Below are 18,697 nucleotides of genomic sequence, written 5' to 3' on the forward strand. Positions count from 1 at the left end.
CTTGTGACCCTGTGTGGCACCATGGAACCAAGGAGAGCACTGTGACACTGCAGGGCTCCGTGGAACTGAGAACTCATGTGACAGTGAGGAGCCCAATGGAACCAAGGGGCCATTCCATACTTCAGGGCTTTATGGAACCAAGGTGACATTTTGTTACTGCAGAACCAAAAGAGGCCACTGTGACACTGAGGGGCTTCATGGAACCAATGAGACCATTCTGACACTCTGAGTCCCCCATGGAACCAAGGGGCCATTGTGACACCACAGGGCCTCACAGATCCAAGGCAAACACTGCAAGATCTCATGGAAGCAGGGGGCCATTGTGGGTTCCCATGGAAGCAAGGGACCAGTGTAACACATCGAGGCTTGGTGGAACCAATGGGCCATTGTGGCATTGTGCAGGCCCATGGAAACAAGGGAATCATTTTGACACGGCAAGGCCTCATGGAAGCAAGGAGCCATTGTGCTACTGTGGAGCCACGGAGACCATTGTTATAATCACTGGGCCTCATGGAAGCAAAGATCTGTTGTGATCTTACAGGGCCTCGTGGGACCAAGTGGCTGTTGTGATGCTGCAGGGCCCCAAGGATCCAAGAACATGGAACAGGTCTGGCTGGCTGGGCCTCCTGGGGGGCTGCCTGACTGGCCCAGCTGACCTTTGCATGTTGAGGGTTGCTTCTCGTCAGCCCCTGAAACCCTGGAGTTCTGTGCTCTCCTCCCTGTGGGAAAGAATTGTCCTTCTCCTCCAGGGGTTCATGGCCGAAATTGGGATTCCTCCTCCAGATTTGATTATATCCAAGGATTATTCCCATATGAAACTTGCCAGGACAGACAGCTCTGGCTGGCCTTGTCTTCTTGGGGGCCACCTCTCATCTGCCTTCAAAACACTGGGGGCCTGTGCTTTTCTTCCCATGGAAAAAGACATCTTTCAAGTCCAGGCATCCATGGCCAAAATTGAGAATCTACCTTCAAAATTCCTTATATCCAAGGATAGCTCCTGGACAAAAGCTGCCTGGACTGTCCAGGTTTCCTTGGTTTCCTGAGGGCCAGCTCTCATCTCCCTTTGAAACACTGGGACTCTGTACTTTTCTTCCTGTGGAAAAGAGCTGTCCTTCTTGTCCAGATGCCCCTAGACAAAAGTGGGGCATATGGCCTCCCAAATTCTGTCTGTCCAAGGATTCTTCCCTGACAAAAGGTCTGGCTGGCCTTGGCCTCCTTGGGGCTGCCTCTAATCAGTCTTTGAAACACTGGGACTCCACAACTCCTTCCTATGGAGAACTGTCATTCCAGTCCAGGAACCCATGGCTGAAATGGAATTCCACCCTCAAAAGTTCCCATATATCCAAAGGCTGCAGCTGCAAGGGCATAAAGGTCTGGCTGGCCTTGGCCTCTGGTGACTGCTTCTCATCTGCCTTCAAACCCTGGGGTTCTGTGGTTTCTTTCCTATAGAAAAGAACTGTCCCTCCTGTCCAGGTGCTCTTGGCCTCAGACACTTGACCACTCCATAGGGAAAGAGGAGTTCTGTGCTCAGTGGGGTGGAGATTGAGGACAGCAGAGGAGAGCTCTCATGGGAGAGACTGAAGGGTGGTTTCAGAGATGTTGGATCCTTTTGACGTAGTGGAGAACAGGCAGAGAAAGGAAGAATTAATGCCAAGGGCAAGTAGGGAGGCCCAGACTGGACACCAGGAGAAAGGAATTTCCCTGCCAGTGCAGAGCTATGGTACAACATGTCCCCCACAGGGAGCCTGGAGCAGCCCAAAGCTTTGTGGCAGGCGGAGGCAGGCAGGAGGCAGAGCTGTCAGCAAAGGAAGGGGCCAGCCAGGTGGGGCAGCTGGGGGATGACGACAGCCTGCAGAGAAAGAGACACAGGTTTGCTCAGCATCAGAGACATCTTTTCCATGCTTGTCCCAAAATGTCATCACTGTCACCAGTGCTCTCCTCTACCTCGAACACTTTGTCAGTCTTGTGCTGCACAGGGATCTATTTAAAGTACAAGAAACTTCAGTTTTTCAATATCTGTTCGAGTTCTTGAGAAATTTTTGGAGCCCACTCTGAGGGACAGAATCTGATGCAAAGAGCACTAAAGCCCCAGAGGCTCATTAAAGTCCTTGTGCTGTGTCTGTGCTGCTGAGCTGGCCCAGAGGCAGCTCCTGGCAAGGGCAGCGCTGCAGAGAGACAGCTCTGGCCAGGAGCAGCTCCTGTGCACAGCCCAGCAGGGCTGGGGCACTGCCAGGGCTCCTCAGGGACACCAGCAGGGCACAGACACAGCTCACAGGGGCTCAGCACTGGCAGGGGCTGTGGCATGTCCCAGAGGGGGCTGTGTCACAGCAGCACCTCTGTGGCTGTGTCACAGAGGCACAGAGCAGCTGTGATGTCAGCAAGGGGCTGTGTGATAGCACATAGTGGGCTCTGTGACCGCACAGAGTGGGCTCTGTGAGGTCACAGATTGGGCTATGACATCACAGAGTTTGTTGTGAGAGGTCACTGAGCAGCTGCAACATCATAGAGGGGATTCTGTGACAACACAGGGCAGGATGTGACATCATGGGATGACTGGGTGACATCTCAGAGCAGTCTGTAAGGTCAAAGTGTGTGCTGTGACATTACATAGTGGCAGTATGACATCACCGAGAGGGTTTTGTGACATCATTGAAGGGATTGTTACATCACAGAGCTGACTCTGGTGTCATAGAGTAGGGTGTGACACCATAGAGCAAACTCTGCCATCAGAGAGGGTGGCTCTGTGACATCAGAGAGTGGGTTGTGACATCACTCAGTGACTGAACCAAGGGGCCATTGTGACACTGTGAGACCCCCATGGAGACCCCATGGTCTCACAATGGTGCCAAAGGTCCATTGTGACCTTGCAAGGCCTCATGGAACCATGGAGACACCATCAAAACATTTTACATCCTCATGGAACCAAGGAGACCATTGTGACACTGAGAGGACTCATAGAATGATGGAAACCATCGTGACACTCTTCATTGTGACACTCTTCATGGAATAAACAAAGCATTGTGACACTGTGAGGCCTCATGGAACCAGTGAGACCATTGTGACCCTGGGAGTCCCCACAGAACCAAGAGGACCATTGTGATACTGTGGGGCCTCATGAAACCAGGAGGCCTCTGTGACACTTAGGGCTGCCTGGAACCAAAGGTCCATTGTGATATTGTGGAGCCTTGTGTCATCAGGGGTCCATTGTGACACTGGGAACCAAAGGAGATCATTGTGACACTGCAGGGTTGCATGGAACCAAGTGGCCATGGTGATATTGTGGAAATCCATTGAACCAAGGGTCCATTGTGATGCTGCTGGGGTGCATGGAACCAAAGCTCCAGGGTGACACAGAGGGGCCTCCTGCCATCAATGATCCATTGTGGCACTCTGGAGCCAAAGGAACCATTGTGAGACTGCAAACCCCCAGAGTCCAAAAGTCCATTGTGACATTGCCGGGCTCATGGAATAGAGGAGTCACATGACATTGTGGGGCCTGTGGAGCCACGGAGACCATTGTGACACTGCAAGGCCTCATGGAATCATTGGGATCATTGTGAAACTGTGGGGCCTTATGGAACCTAGGGGCTATTGTGACATTTTGGGACCCCATCACACCAAAGGGTCCATTGTGATACTGCTGGACCCCATGGAAACAAGTCACCATTATGGCACTGTGGGGCCTCATAGATCAAAGGCACCATTGTGACACTATGGGGCCCCACAAAACCAAGGGAACACAGAAAAGATCTGGCTGGTTTGGCCTCCCAGGGTCCCCTACACTGGTCCAGCTGACCTTGGCATGTAGAGGCTCTCTCTTCATCTGCTGCTGAAGCACTGGGGCTCTGTGCTTTCCTTCCTATGGAAAAGAACTGTCTTTCTTCTCTGGGCACCCATGGCCAGAATTGGGATTTCACCTCCAAATTTCCATATATCCAAGGATTGTTCGCATGGGAATATTGCCAGGACAAGTCTGGCTGGTAATGGTTTCACAAGGGTTACATCTCATCTGTCCCCAAAGCACTGGGGAAGGCTCTGTGCTCTCTTTCCTATGGGAAAGAACTGTCCTGCTTTTCCAGGAACCGATGGCTGAGATTGGGCTTCCACCTCCAGAATTCCCTATATGCAAAGACTGCTCCCAGACAAAATCTGACATTCCTGACAAGTCAGGCTGGCCTTGGCCTAGTGAGGCTCTCACCTGCCTTCCAAACACTGGTCTCTGTGCTTTCCTTACTATCGAAAATGAACTGTCCTTCTTCCTCCAGGCGTCCATGGCTGGAATTGGGGTTCCACCTCTAACATTCCCAATTGTAATAGACTGGAGGAGATTGTTGGCTCAAAACATTTTATGTGGGGGAGGAAGGGGAAGGTCCAGCCTTGCCCTGCCCTGGAACCCTAGCCCTGCCCTGCCCTGGAACCCCAATTCCCCCAGAGCCTCTATCCCAGCCCAGCAGTGTCTGCCAGTCCCTGGCACAGCACAGGCAATGCTCCACAGCCACCTCTGCAGCCCCAGCCCAGCTCCTGAGGGACCAAATGAGCCCAAGTCCCAGCTGGGGGAAGGGCCCAGGAAGACCAAGGGGTATTTCAGGCTGACCACAGGGTAAGCACACATCTTGGCCCTACGTCCTCTTGGAATTTTTATCGGAACCCTGCTGGAATCCAGGAGCTGGTAGCTCTGTGTGTGTCTCTCTATATCTTTTGCCTTGCTCTCTTTCTGTGTCTTCTTCTGTTTCTCTTGCAAATTTTGATTAACATTAAATTGAACAGGCGTAGAGTTTGTGAAGTTGAAAGAGTGATGTCAATGATTTGAGAAGAGTTTTTTGTTGGTGGAATCTCTGTCATAGTTTGACATGAGAAGAATTTTAAAAAGTAATACAAAATTTTTTTTGTACGTGACAATCTGATAAACCACTAAGATACTGAACATGCCTCTGTTAAAGACAAAAAAGCCAGGAACCTCCTCTTTTTTTCCCAGTCAACAAAGAAGCAGCAGGCTCTGGCCCCGGCCCCCATCTCAACCAAACCAAACCAAACCAAACCAAACCAAACCAAACCAAACCAAGCAACTCTGCTATGGGCTGAGCCCCTTCCCACCTCCCCAGGCTGCCTCTCCCCCCAGTCGGCCCCATTCTAACCAAACCAAACCCCAACAACTACCAAACAGAAAAACAGGAGAGGCTACAAACTCCTAACCAGAACCAAGCCAGCCACAGCTATTAAAATCTTACCATCAAGTACCCACCCCCCAAGACAATTAAAACAATAAACTCCTACAACCCATACAAATTTAACCCTACAACTAAAATTAAACAGAAAATCTCTCAAAAATGAACCATAAAACCAATCCTAACCCAACCACCACTTCAACCACAACCTACTGACAGGTCAGGTGTTAATCCTTTCAATACTTCAATCCTCTCTCGAGTAAAAGAAATACAAAATGCAAGCATATAAAAAACCAACATAAAACCATCAAAGTCAGTAAAGAAGAAATTAAATCCCAAAAAACGATTTTTCATTAAAACACATAAAACTAATAAAAAAATTCAAATTAATATCAAAGAAAAACCACCATACTAAAAGAAAACAACTGTTAAGATAACTGCAATTACATAAAAAGCTTAAACAGGGGGAAAAAACAGTAATCCAGTATTCCCAAGAGAAGATCTGTATTCCGAGAGATAAAAAGAATTTTAAAAGTAAACTATGAAAGCTTTTACCTTTAAAGAACTATTTTTAAAACAATACCCTATAGATCAACATGGCCCATCAACAAGCTGTAAAAAACCTTCTGGCAATAAAAACAACTTCACAATAACAGTAACTTCACAATAACAGTCCCCCAGACCACTGTTATCCATGACAAAATTAAGAACCAGAAAAAAAGCTATTTTTTCCTCTTGTAAAAGAATCTCCATAACCTTAACAAGAAAAACTTCCCTCACAAAGTAAACTAAAAAAAGACAATTCCAGAAATAGTAAAAAACTAGAAATTTTAGGTTTAGTTTCTTTACATTGTCAGTAAAAATAAAGTTGTAAAAAAAAGTGTTCTAAAGAATTTATTTTAATTCTTACTACCTTTTTTCTTTTAGTTACTTTTAATAACGTTTTCTTTCTACCCTTTAAAATATTTAAGCCTACTTTACCTTTCTCACAATCCTATCTCACAACAAAATAAATACATAAATAATTAATTGACAATAAAACCCACCACACTCATCAATACGTTAATTAAGAAATCTCGAGATTAGAAAAATCTTGAATTAACAAACCAGAACCACTACAATGTCATGATAACAAAGTTTGCCCAAGTTTGTCTGATTTTGTCAAGTTCCCAGTAAAGGCTGTTTTGTTCTTTTGAGCTCCTAAGAATCTCTTGATGGTATTTCTCCAGTGAGTTCAACTCAGAGCACAAAACTGTAATTCCTCCTTGAGAGACTGTAATGCCTCCTTGAGAGAGTTGTCTGGAGGATGAGAGTCAGGGCTTGTCTGTCCTGCTTGGCACAGCCCAGGCAGGGCTTTCCCAGCCACATTCCACACTCCATTTCCCAGCTGGAGCCGCTGGTGCCTCTGAGTTGTGCTGCCCCAGCCCCAGGGATGCTCTCCTTGTCTGCCCATTCCCCCACGGTCTCTGGGCAGGGATGGCCTCAGAGGGGGCTGCTGACATCCTCCGCACCTTGGAGGCTGCTGCTGAATTTTCCTGCTCCAGAGGCTTGTTCAGCCTTCAGCTCTTCAGTGCAGGAATTCAGTGTCCCTGGGCTCATTAACGTTGAGAACACCTTAACAACCCAAGCCTCAGGGAATAATTTGATTTAATTTTCCAAATCACTTGTTCAGCCTTCAGCTCCTCAGTTTAGGAATTCAGTGGCCCAGGGCTCATTAACATTCAGAAGACCTTAACAAGCCAAGCCTTGGGGAAAATTCGATTTAAGTGTTCAAATCTTTTTGCGGTAATTTGACAGATTTCAGTAGTGTGTTCAAAGTGAATGCATTATATTTAAAAATACAGTGAGAAAACTTTTTTACATCCTGTATAGGATTTTTTCCTGTTCATAAATCGATATGTGCAATCTCCAATTGACACTGAATCCAAGTACCTCCTCATGCAGTTGGAATAGATATGAAAATCAAGACCCTTCATGACTGACAATCAATCAGACTTCCTCCCTACCCCAACCCCACCATTTCCCCCATCCAAGCCCTGGCACTCAGAGCAGCCTTGTGCAAATCTGAGCTTCCTCCAGCCCAGGCTGCACCTGCAGCTTTCAGCTCCTTGGCTCCAACTCCCACCTGCTTTCCTTGGAGAAGGAGGTGCTCGAGACACAGAGGGATGTTCATTTCTTGTCAGCCAACAAAGCCAAGGGAAGGCACGGTAGCATCAAATGCAAAAGTCATTCTTCTCCCTGGCTCCGCCCTGTCGCTGATCCCCACAGCCTGTCCTGTTTCCTTCATCCCTGCATTGCCAGGGACTTTCTGGGACAAGGAAGCTCTGCTCTGAGGATGGAGGGAGATGCAAGTGCCACCACTTGGGTGAGAGCCGCAACTCGTCAGGTTTGTGTCCATTGGAGGTCAGGAACTGGTGAGACTCAGAGGCACAGAAAGTTTCTCTTCATGGCCGACAGACTATAGTCGAACAGGATACCATTTAATAACAATCACAGCTCTTCCCTGAGCAATGTGCAACATCCCAGCAGTGTCTGATGATTCTGCCATCTACAGGTGATTTCCATACTAAAACTACTTTCACACAAACATGGTTTTATGATAGATACAAACACAATTAGTTCTTGTATCAGGATTCTCATCTTGGAGTGGGGGCAAAGCAGCTCAAACTATTCCTGATTTGCAAAGCTTTCAGTGGTGGATGGAGAAGGGAGATCAGGCTGCTCTTGGTGTTGAGGAAACACTGAAACCAGCCTGACTCATTTCATCTCCTGTCCTGGCTGATCTCCCCTCTTTCTCCTTCCATCCAGTGGCTTTTGTCTCCCACCAGACCCCTGGTGAAGAGCCTGGCTCTGTGTTCTCCATCCCCTCCTTGCTGGCACTGCCAGGCTGGGATGAGGAGCCCCTCAGCCTTCCCTGCTCTGGGCTGGACCAGCCCAGCTCCCTCAGCCTCCGCTCACAGCCCGAGGGTTCCAGCCCCACCTTGGAGGCCCTTCCCAGACCCTCTCCAGCTGCCAGACATCTTTCCTGCCCTGGGGAACCCAAACCAGCCACAATGACCAGGATAATCCTCGTCCTTGATGTCCTGGTCACACAGCCCTGGCCCCTTGTCCCCTGTCAGGCTCTGGGGTGGATCCTGTGGAACATCCTTTGGTGGAGGCTGTGGCTCCAGGTGGGCCGGGGTGATCCCGGGGGACAGGGACCCTGCTGGGCATGGACAGCATTGGACTTGTTGGGAGAAACTGTGAGGGGGAGCTGGGGCAGAGTGACTAAGCCAGTGACCTGACACAGCCTTGCTGGAATGTCACACAGCCCCTCTGGGATGTCACAGCCTGCTCTGCGATGTCACAGCCTTCTCTGTGATGTCACAGACCCCTGTCTGATGTCACAGACCCCTGTCTGATATCACAGAGCTGCTCTCTGATGTCATACCAGAGTCTGTGATGTCATTGTCTGCACTGTGATGTCAGACCTCTGTCCTGTGATGTCACAACCTTCTCTGTGATGTCACAGACCATTCTCTAATGTCACACAGCCCCTCTGGGATGTCACAGTCTGCTCTGTGAATTCACAGCCCACTCTGTGACCTCATGTTACCAGATGATCAATTGTGTACACCAGGTGAGCTGACACCTGGAGCTTGTTCTCCAAAACCCCAGGCCTATGGAAACCACACAATGCCCATTGTGTGAGGAGGGGAACTGGAAGTTCACCAGCCTCAGTGTCCTGCCAGCTCAGCCAGGCCCACTGGAACATTGGGGTCCACAACCACCAAGCACCACCAGAGAGACCCCCAGGAGAACAGGGGAGGGGAAATACATTAATGATTTGGGGAAAATGATTATCAGATGTATATTTAGTCTGGGACAATTAATGAATATGTATGCAAAATACAGAATATAAACAGAAACTTTCCTGCACTCAGCCTGCAGGGCTTTGGGAGGAGCTGTCCCCTGTGCATCCCCCTGAATAAATAATACTGCTTTCGAATGCTGCATTGTTGTTAAGGAGTTTTCTATTTTACTGAATTTTTGGTAACACTCCCACTGCCAAGGAAAGCTCTGTCTGCTGTTGTTCACAAACAGAGAAGGGCTGGTGGCAGATGTGGGGCTCAGAGGCTGCCTGGGGCACAGTGACCACGAAATAATCAAGTTTTCAATGTTCAGTGAAAGAAGGAGGGGCAGCAACAAAACTTCTACACTGGAATTAGGAAGGGAAGACTTTGGCCTGTTTAGGATGCAGATCTGGGGAGAAATGAATCAGGCACTGATTTTTTTTAAGGAAAACATCCCTTAAAAACAAAGGAGTCCAGGAAGGATGGACACATTTCACAAAAGTAATTGTAAGGGGGAAGGAGCAGCCTGTCCCAGTGTGGCAAAAGATGAGCTAGTGAGGAAAATGACTGGCCTGGCTGGGCATGGGGATTTTGTGGGAACTCAAAGGTAACAAGAGGTGCATCAACTTTGGACAGAAGGTCAAGCAGCTTAGGAAATGTTTAAGGATGTTGTAAAGTCGTGCAGAAAAAAAGTTAAGAGGTGAAAGCTCAATTAGAGTTTAACCTGACCACTTCTGTGACAAAAAAATAGACAATGTTTCCACAATCAAATTAATAGCAAAACATGGGATAAGGAGAACCTCTACTCTTTATTGGATGCAGTGGGGAATATAGTAACTAAAGATAAGGAGAAGGCAGAGCTACTTAACATCTTGTTTCTCTCAATTTTCAATATTAGGACAGGCTGTCTTCAGGACAATTGCTCTGCTGAGCTGGTAGATGGGCACAGGGAGCAGAACAGCCCCTGTAATCCAAGAGGAAGCAGCTGGTGACCTGCTGAGCCACTCAGATGCTCACTGGTGTAGGGGATCGGGTGGGATCCATCCCAGGGGGATGAGGGAGCTGTGGATGAGCTCCCCAAGCTGCTCTCCATCATTTACCATCAGTGCTGGCTCAGCAGGGAGGTCCCAGAGGACTGGAGGTGCCAGTGTGAGCCCATCCCCAAGAAGGGCTGGAAGGAGGAGCTGGGGAACTCCAGGCCTGTCAGCCTGACCTGGGTGCCCAGCAAGGTTACGGAACAGATCACCTTGAGTGCCATCCCAGGGCACCCACAGGATGGCCGAGGGGTCAGAGCCAGCCAGCGTGGATTTCAATATCTGCATTGATGATCTGCATGAGGGGACTGAGTCCAGCATCAGCAAATCTGCAGATGACATCAAGGTGGGTGTGAGTGTGGATGTGCTGCAGGGTAGGAGGACTCTGCAGAGGGCCCTGGACAGGCTGGATCCAGGGACCAAATCCAACAAGGTGAGGTTGAACAAGACCAAGTTCTGGGTCCTGCACTTTGGCCACAACAACCCCTGCAGCTCTACAGGCTGGGGACAGAGGGGCTGGACAGCAGCCAGGCAGAAAGGGACCTGCAGGGACTGATGGACAGCAGGCTGATGACTGATGACTGATGAGCCAGCAGTGTGCCTAGGTGGGCAAGGAGGCCAATGGCTCCTGGCCTGGATCAGGAATGGTGTGGCCAGCAGGAGCAGGGCAGTGATTCTTCCCCTGCACTCGGCACTGGTGAGGCCACACCTCAAGTGCTGTGCCCAGTTTTGGGCCTCCAATTTAGGAAGGCCATGGAGGGGCTGGAGCGTGTCCAGAGAAGGGCAACAAGGCTGGTGAGGGGTCTGGAGCACAAGTTCTGTTCAGAGCGGCTTAGGGAGCTGTGGTTGTTTATCCTGGAGAAGAGGAGGCTCACAGCACAGGTTGGACTTGATGATCTCCAAGGTCTTTTCCAACCTGGCTGATTCTGTGATTCTAAGAAAGCACCCTTGCAGCAGTTGCAGGATGAGCCCTGGGCCTCCTCTTAAGCAGCTCCAGCAGCCCAGGTCCCTCAGCTTCTCCTGCCAGCCCCAAAGCCCATCCTATCAGTCCTGCAGAGCCTCTGCAGCTCCTCCTCACTGCCCAGAACAGGGAGCCCCAGAGCCAGACACAGCAGCCCAGATGTGCCCCCCTGGCCTGGGGTGCCTCTGGCAAGGGAGCAGCACCAGGCACTGCAGGAGCCTGCAGACAATTCCTGCAGCACTTGTAGGATAATCCTGCTGCCCAAGGGATTGTTCCCATGGTGCCAAGTCAGGAACTGCAATGGGGAGTGGGGCCAGAGAGAAAAGGGCAAACAGGGATGGGCTGTTTGCAGGAGAAGGAACAGGGATGGGCAATAGGAAGAAATCTGAATCAGGAAAGAGGAAAGAAAGCAAAGATGAGGCCAAGGAAATGCTCAGGGCAGTTTGAGGGTGGCTGCCAGGCAGTCCTGGCTCTGAGCAACAGCATCTGCAGTGGCACAGGAAACTCCCAGCTGATGGGAACAAATTTTCTGGCTGACTGCAGAGGCCAGGACAAAGCTGAGTGGTTTCCCTGCTGTCCCCCAGGCCTTGCTGGCCCCAGGGGCTGATGGCATTTGTGCTCCCTCAGGTTCATGTCCCCACAGAAACAGCATGGGGGTGTCCCCCTACTTTGTGCAATGCAAACAAGGGCTCCTGAGCCAGTGCTGCTGTGTCTGTGTCTGCAAGGATGGGGCACCTGTGTGAGCTGGGGAAGAGACCAGGGCTGCAGAGGGGGGATGTTGTTGGCAGCTCCATCAGGACACTCTGGGACGCTGCCCTGGGCTGTCCAGCGCACTGGGGATGGATCAGCCCCTGCTCTGCTGCTCCTTCCCGTCTGCCCCAGGGCCCTTGCAGAGCCCCAGCCATGCTGTTTGCCCCCAGTCTGCCCACGGCCAGCCTGGGGCTGTTCACGGGGCTTTTCTGTGCTGAGCATTGGCCTGGCCGTGCTCTTGAGAGAGCCTGGGTAAGGATCCTGGAGCCCGCAGGGCCTGGCCTGAGGCGTCAGTGCTGCCCCAGCAGTGCCCATGGCCTGTCCCTGCTGCAGCCCCGGCACTGCCACCCCCAAGGCTGTGCCCGGCCCCGAGAGCACTCAGGCCCTGCAGCAACACCAGGGCCACCAGGGCAGCAGGGCAGGGCCACGGCAGCAGCACTGGCAACACCAAGTGCTGCTGCTGCTGCTGCTGGGCACAGCTGCTGGGCCTGCCCTGATCTGCCCCAGCTCTGCACACAGACATTGCTGCTGCAGCTCCAGAGAAGGCAACAAAAAGGCATCTCTGCAAAAAACTCTGCTGGTTGGTTTAGTTTATTGAAAGCCACCAAGAGCGCAGCCCCTCGTTGACACAGTCTGTGGCCACAAATAAAGTTGGAAAGAAACAAAATGGGAAATGGCAGAAAGGATGACATGTCTTTGTGGATAATAGAAAAAAACTAAAGCAAACAAAACAAACTTCCATACTGAAGCCAATAAGAAGTATCGAAGATGATTTTATTAGAAGTGATTGGCAGAAATTGGTCGTCAGTTTAATGTTTCTGAAAGCATCCAGTCATCAGTCTCCACACTGCAGACTTGAGCTCCTGGTTCCTCAGGCTGTAGATGAGGGGGTTCAGGGCTGGAGGCACCACCGAGTACAGAACTGACAGGGCCAGATCCAGGGATGGGGAGGACATGGAGGAGGGCTTCAGGTACACAACTGCTACACTGCTGACGAACAGGGAGAGCACAGCCAGGTGAGGGAGGCAGGTGGAAAAGGCTTTGTGCCGCCCCTGCTCAGAGGGGATCCTCAGCACTGCCCTGAAGATCTGCACATAGGAGAAAACAATGAACGTAAAACAAACAAATACCAAACAGACACTTACAGCAAGAAGCCCCAGTTCCCTGAGGTGGGATTTGGCACAGGAGAGCTTGAGGATCTGTGGGATTTCACAGAAGAACTGGCCCAGGGCATTGCCATGGCACAGGGGCAGGGAAAATGTATTGGCTGTGTGCAGCAGTGAATAGAGAAAGGCAGTTGCCCAGGCTGCTGCTGCCATGTGGGCACAAGCTCTGCTGCCCAGGAGGGTCCCGTAGTGCAGGGGTTTGCAGATGGACACGTAGCGGTCGTAGCACATGATGGTCAGGAGAAAATACTCTGTAGTAGCGCAGAAAACAAAAAAAAAGAGCTGAGCAGCACATCCTGTGTAGGAGATGTTCCTGGTGTCCCATAAAGAATTGTGCATGGCTTTGGGGACAGTGGTGCAGATGGAGCCCAGGTCACTGAGGGCCAGGTTGAGCAGGAAGAAGAACATGGGCGTGTGCAGGTGGTGGCCGCAGGCTACGGCACTGATGATGAGGCCGTTGCCCAGGAGGGCAGCCAGGGAGATGCCCAGCAAAAGGCAGAAGTGCAGGAGCTGCAGCTGCCGTGTGTCTGCCAGTGCCAGCAGGAGGAAGTGGCTGATGGAGCTGCTGTTGGACATTTGCAATGCCTGGGCATGGGGATCTGTAAGGAAAGTAATCATGGAATAGTTGGGTTTGGATGGGACGGTAAATCTTCCAGCACAGCTTGGGAGCACTTTCCCGCCACTGCCTGCCCGGGGCTCTGCTGCCTGGAGCTGTCCCTGCCAGCAGCTGCTTCCCTGTGCCCAGGGTGGGGCCCTGCCAGTGCTGCCAGAGCCCAGCCCAGCCCTGGGGGCTCAGCTCTGCCCTGCAGACCCCTCCCAGCTCAGGCACTGCCCAGGGGCAACTCTGGCTCTGCAGGCTCTGATGGCAACATCAGAGAACCTTGAGGAGCTGGGAAAAGTGACAGTGATGCCACCTCTAGTGGGCCCTCTGCTGATTGCTTTAACAGCCTCATTTTTTCAGATCTGTGAGACTTTTTTTTTAAATTCTCAACTTGAACTGAGAGATCAATATCTATGTGCAATTTCCCATCCAGGCAAGCCTGAGCAGTAGATTAAAAAACCAGGATTTTCCCTTTAATGCAGTTCTTGCCTTGCTGTGCTCCCACTATAATCTACTTTGAAATTTTCTGCAGTTAAATGTCATATTGGGAGCAGTCCTGAACAATGCAGCATCCTCACCACACAAGGAGAACACTTCCAAGCCTTACCAGCTGTCTCCTCCCACCCAGATCTTGTCCCCCAGTGCTGGGAGCAGCTGCCAGGGCTGGCTGAGAGCTGTCCCTGGCAGGCAGCAGCGTCCCTGCCCCAGCACAGCGCCCTGGGCTGCAGGACCCTGCTCTGCAGGACAGCCCTGGGCATCCCTGGCTGCTCTGCACAAGAGACAATCAGAGAATGTACTCACAGGGTCTGTAGGCATTGGGATGTTCCAGCTTTAGGAGATGGCTCCAGGAGCTGCAGCTGCATTGTCCTGCAGCCAGAGGTTCTTGTGCCAAGGGCTGGCAGTGATTCTGCCCCAGGCACTTCTCAGCACCTTCCCAGCCCTGCTGGGCTGGCAGAAGAGCTGCTCATCAAGAGAAATGTGCTTTTGAAGCTCACTTGGTTACCAGGAGCTGCCTCTGTGCCAGGAGCCCAGCTCAGCCGAGCAGCACAGACACAGCACAAGGCACAAGGACTTTAATGAGCCTCTGGGGCTTTGTGCTCAGGCCCTGAACATCAGTCCCTGAGAGGGAGCTGAAGAAATCTCTCCAGAACTCCAAGTCAGAATCCAACTCCAAAGTTTCTTGGACTTTTAATGGGTCCCACTGAGGGACACAACTGAGAAAGTGTCCTCGGAGGCAGAGCAGAGAACTGGAGGCAGTGATGACAGGTGGGGACAAAGAGAAGCCAAGTCTTGGTGCCCTGGGGCACAGCAGCAGGGTCTGTGCCACCAAGGGCTGGGAGGAGACACCTTGTCCTGAGGCCCTGGGGCCTCCTGGCACAGCCCCAGCCAGGCTGGGCACTGTCAGTCCCTTGTCCTGCCCTCAGCATCCCCCCTAGCCCACATCCCAGTGGCCTCAAGGATCTGCTGGAAGGAGTCCCTGGGGAGCCTTCCTCTGGAATGGCCCTGGGGGCTCCTGAATGCTCCCTGCAGGGACTGCAGGTTTTTCAAAGGACTTTGGCTTTGGCTTTTGCCTTGGAGTCTCTGAGAAGTTTGTGCAATTATGGCCTCCAATTATCTGCTATAATTAATCTCTGGAGAGGCTTTGTCAGTAACAACACTCACTGAGGCTCATTAATACTTCAGGGTACGTCAGTTATTTTAAGGTACTTGGTGTTTCCCTTTTGATACAGACTCTGTGAGTGGTTTGTGTAATCCTCGCCCCAATTATCTGCTTAATTGTGTCCCTTGAGAGCTTTGTACTGATACTCAGTGGAGCTCAGTAATGTCTTGAGATACTCAAGTTTTAAAGGTATTTTATGAATTTAAGAATACTTTTAGGTACTTTTAGGAATTTTCCTTCCCACACTGAGTCTCTTAGAGATTTTTGTGCCATCCTCACCTCCAATTCTCTCTTCCAAGGAGACCATGAGGATCCTGTGCTGTGTATCTTCCAACTTTCTGTTTTACAACAAAGATGGAACTGAAAGAATTTTGTTAGACTTTCTAAAAGCATCCAAACAAGCATGGGACAATTAGCAATACAAGAGCAACCATAAGAGAATGAATAGTCCTGTTTTAGCTAGACATCATCTAACCCTTTAGTCTCTTGGATTGGAAGAGTTTATTGAATCAGTCTTTGTTTTCCATTTGAAGCTTCTTGAACCCTTCCTTCAGTACCTGAATGCTCTTGTGGGTTGACTTGCTGTGGCTGGAGAGGTGCATCCAACACATGCCCTCAGAGTCTACACAGCCATGCCCACGCGTCCAGAGTAAAACTTCTATCGCTGTTCTGCAAGGTGGCATGTCTGATGGTCTCTATGTCTGAGAGCAGGCCACTCAATGTGTGGGAGGCAGCATTGGTTTGCTTACTTAACAGGTATCCAAGACGGTCTAATTGTCCTAAAGCTTTAGCTGCAGCCACCCAAGGTAGTCCAAATTGGGGGTGTTACCAGCCGATACCTGGATTAAATCTTGCAAAGCCGTCTCTTTGATAACATCAAATACTTTTCTGGAGATATCTGCTGCTTAGTCATCTGGTAGACTGGGTTTTTCCTTCTCCAGCTAGATGGCTGAGTGTCAACTCTGCCTTTACCTCATTATTAGCATAGTCTGCTAATAATTGGTTTAGTAAACACTTCCATCCCCCTTCCCACAGGGTATATCCTTTAGGTGGCAACATCATGGCCATAATATATTTTAGGTCATAGGGGATTTAGACATGATCTGTAAACATGGCCCTCATGAGGCTATTATAACAAGGTAAGCCTTCCTATGGTCTTTAGCTGCCCTACCACAGATTCTTGATTTCCTCGTAAACCAATGGCTGATACCTGGGATTCCTTCCACTAACTTCATATGAGGGCAACAAGGAGTTTTAAGGCTATTTGCTAGTCTCCTTCCTTAACTGGAGGCATGGCCCAGGGTGAAGGTGGATTGATTGACAGTGGGGGCATGACCCACAGTTGCAGGGGTGGACTCTGGAGGTTCGTTCAGGGCGGAAGAGAAGTTTGTGGTAGCAGGAAGTGGAGAAGCCAAGGTGGAGGGAGGATGGTGCGGCTCCTGAGCCACATTCGGGCTCCTTCCATCTTGAGTCTCCAGGGCATGATGCACTATCAGCTAACCCCAGCTGATGTGACTGATACAGGGAGCCCTGAATGTCATGGTCCCTGTTCAAGCGCCAAATGTCACAATGAGGGTGGCTGTGACAAACCTCTCTGGTTCCTTGACTTCAGGGGTGGGTGGCGAAAATGAAAAGGAGCAGGATCAATGGAGTTGTTTAAAAGGAAGTTTATTAACAGGGTGAAAAACAATAAACACGGAGAAGTTGAGAACAGTACGAGGGGCAGTATCCTAAGACCTGAGACAAAGGGGAAGCAATAGACACTCAGGGCTAGAAAACTAGAACAATTACCATATAGAAGAAATAAGTAACCAACAAACCAAGAGGGGATTAGAACTTGGACAACTTAGAATAACAACACTTTAGGCTTATAGGGGAACTCTCAAGCTCACCCTATGTTAAACAAACGATTCCTAGGACTTGAAACGCATGCCAAATTCTTTTGGGATAAAATCTGGCTGACTCCGAGTTACAGCCAGGCTATCTCCTACGCCAGTGATTTGCACTGGCCCCTTGGGACTGTGCGGTCCATCAGAGCCACAATGATGTCCTTGGTTCCATGAGGCCCCACAGTGTCACAGTGGTCCCTTGGATCCACGGTGCTCTGCAGTGTCACAATGGCCCCTTCATTTTACAAGGCTCTCAAATGTCACATTGGTCTCCTTAAGAAGGAAACCATGGAGCCCCCATGTTTCAGGAGCTGATGAACAGCAACCACCAGAGGCCAAGGCAAGCCTGATCTGTCTGTCCTGGCAGCTTTGCTTGATGCAACCCTTGGATATTTGGAATTATGAATGTGGAGTCCTAATTTCAGACATTTGTGCCTGGAGAAGAGGGAGGTTTTCCTTCCATAAAAAGCAAAGGACAGAGCCCTTTCCAGTGTTTGGAAAATAGAAGAGTTCTGGCACTCAGGAGTCAAAGACCAGCCATACCTGTCTGTCCTGGCAGCTTTTGTCTGCCAGCAATCCTTGGACACACAGAAATTTGGAGGTGGAATCCGAATTGTTGGCCATAGATACCTGGAAAAGACATAGTGTTCTTTTCCATACAAAAGAAAGCCCAGAGCCCCAGTCTTTCAGGGGCAGATGGGAGTGACCTTCCACATTCCAAGGTCAGCCAGAATGTTCAGGTGACCCCTGGGAGGCCAAGGCAGCCACATCTATTTACTGTTTCCTTTCTTCCACAGGGCCCTGCAGTGTCGCAATGGCTGCTTGCTTCCATGATGCCCTCAGGTGTCATAATGGCCCCTTGGTTACACAAGTCCTTAAGGATCTTAATGGTCTCTAGGGTTCCACAAGGCCCCACAGTGTCATAATGGTCTTTGAGTTCCATGAAGCCCTTCTGTGTCACCATGACCCCTTGATTCCATTGGGGCCCAGTAGTGCAACAATGATCCCCTTGGTTCCACATGTTTTGATAGTGTCACAATGGCCCCTTCCTTCCACCAGGCCCTGCAGGGCCACAATGTTCCTTTGGTTCCGTGGGGCCCCCACAGTGTCACAATGGTCTCCATGATTCCATGGGGCCTTGCAATGCCACAATGCTCTCCATGGTGCCCTGCAGGATCACAACGCCCCTTTGGCTCCACGAGGCCCTGAAATGCAGCAAAGGCCTCTTGGTTCCACAAAGCCCTGCTGCTTCACATTGGCCCCTTGGGACATGCGGCCCAACAGAGCCACAAAGATGTCCTTGGTTCCACAAGGCCCCACAGTGTCACAGTGGCCCCTTGGATCCATGGTACCCTGCAGGGTCACAATGGTCCCCTTGGTTCCACAAGTTCCTACAGTGTAACAGGCTCCACAACGGCCTGCAGTGTTACCATGGCCCATTGGTTCCACAATGCCCTGCAGTGTCACAATGATCTCCGTAGGAAGGAAATAAGTGAGCCCCAGTGGTGCAGGGGCAGATGAGAGGCAGTCACCAGAGGCCATGTCTAGCCAGACTTGACTGTATGGGCAGATTTTGTCTGGGAGTAACCCTTGGATATAGAGAATTTTAGATGCAGAATCCCAATTTTGGCCATGGGT

At 50.4% G+C, this 18,697-nt stretch overlaps 1 protein-coding gene across 1 annotated transcript; it reads right to left on the reverse strand.

The window, feature by feature from the left end:
* Nucleotides 1-12,552: 12,552 nt before the first annotated feature.
* LOC141726499 (olfactory receptor 14J1-like) lies at nt 12,553-13,485 on the reverse strand. The gene has a single exon (XM_074531401.1). It carries the CDS (start codon nt 13,483-13,485, stop codon nt 12,553-12,555), a length of 933 nt encoding a protein of 310 aa, XP_074387502.1.
* Between the last annotated feature and the right edge of the window lie 5,212 nt (nt 13,486-18,697).

This window comes from Zonotrichia albicollis, chromosome 35 (genome assembly GCF_047830755.1).
Source record: "Zonotrichia albicollis isolate bZonAlb1 chromosome 35, bZonAlb1.hap1, whole genome shotgun sequence".
NCBI classification, from domain to species: domain Eukaryota; kingdom Metazoa; phylum Chordata; class Aves; order Passeriformes; family Passerellidae; genus Zonotrichia; species Zonotrichia albicollis.

Excerpts from the sequence above, each read along its gene's own strand:
- LOC141726499 (XM_074531401.1), bottom strand. The coding sequence starts at position 13,485 with ATGTCCAACAGCAGCTCCATCAGCCACTTCCTCCTGCTGGCACTGGCA.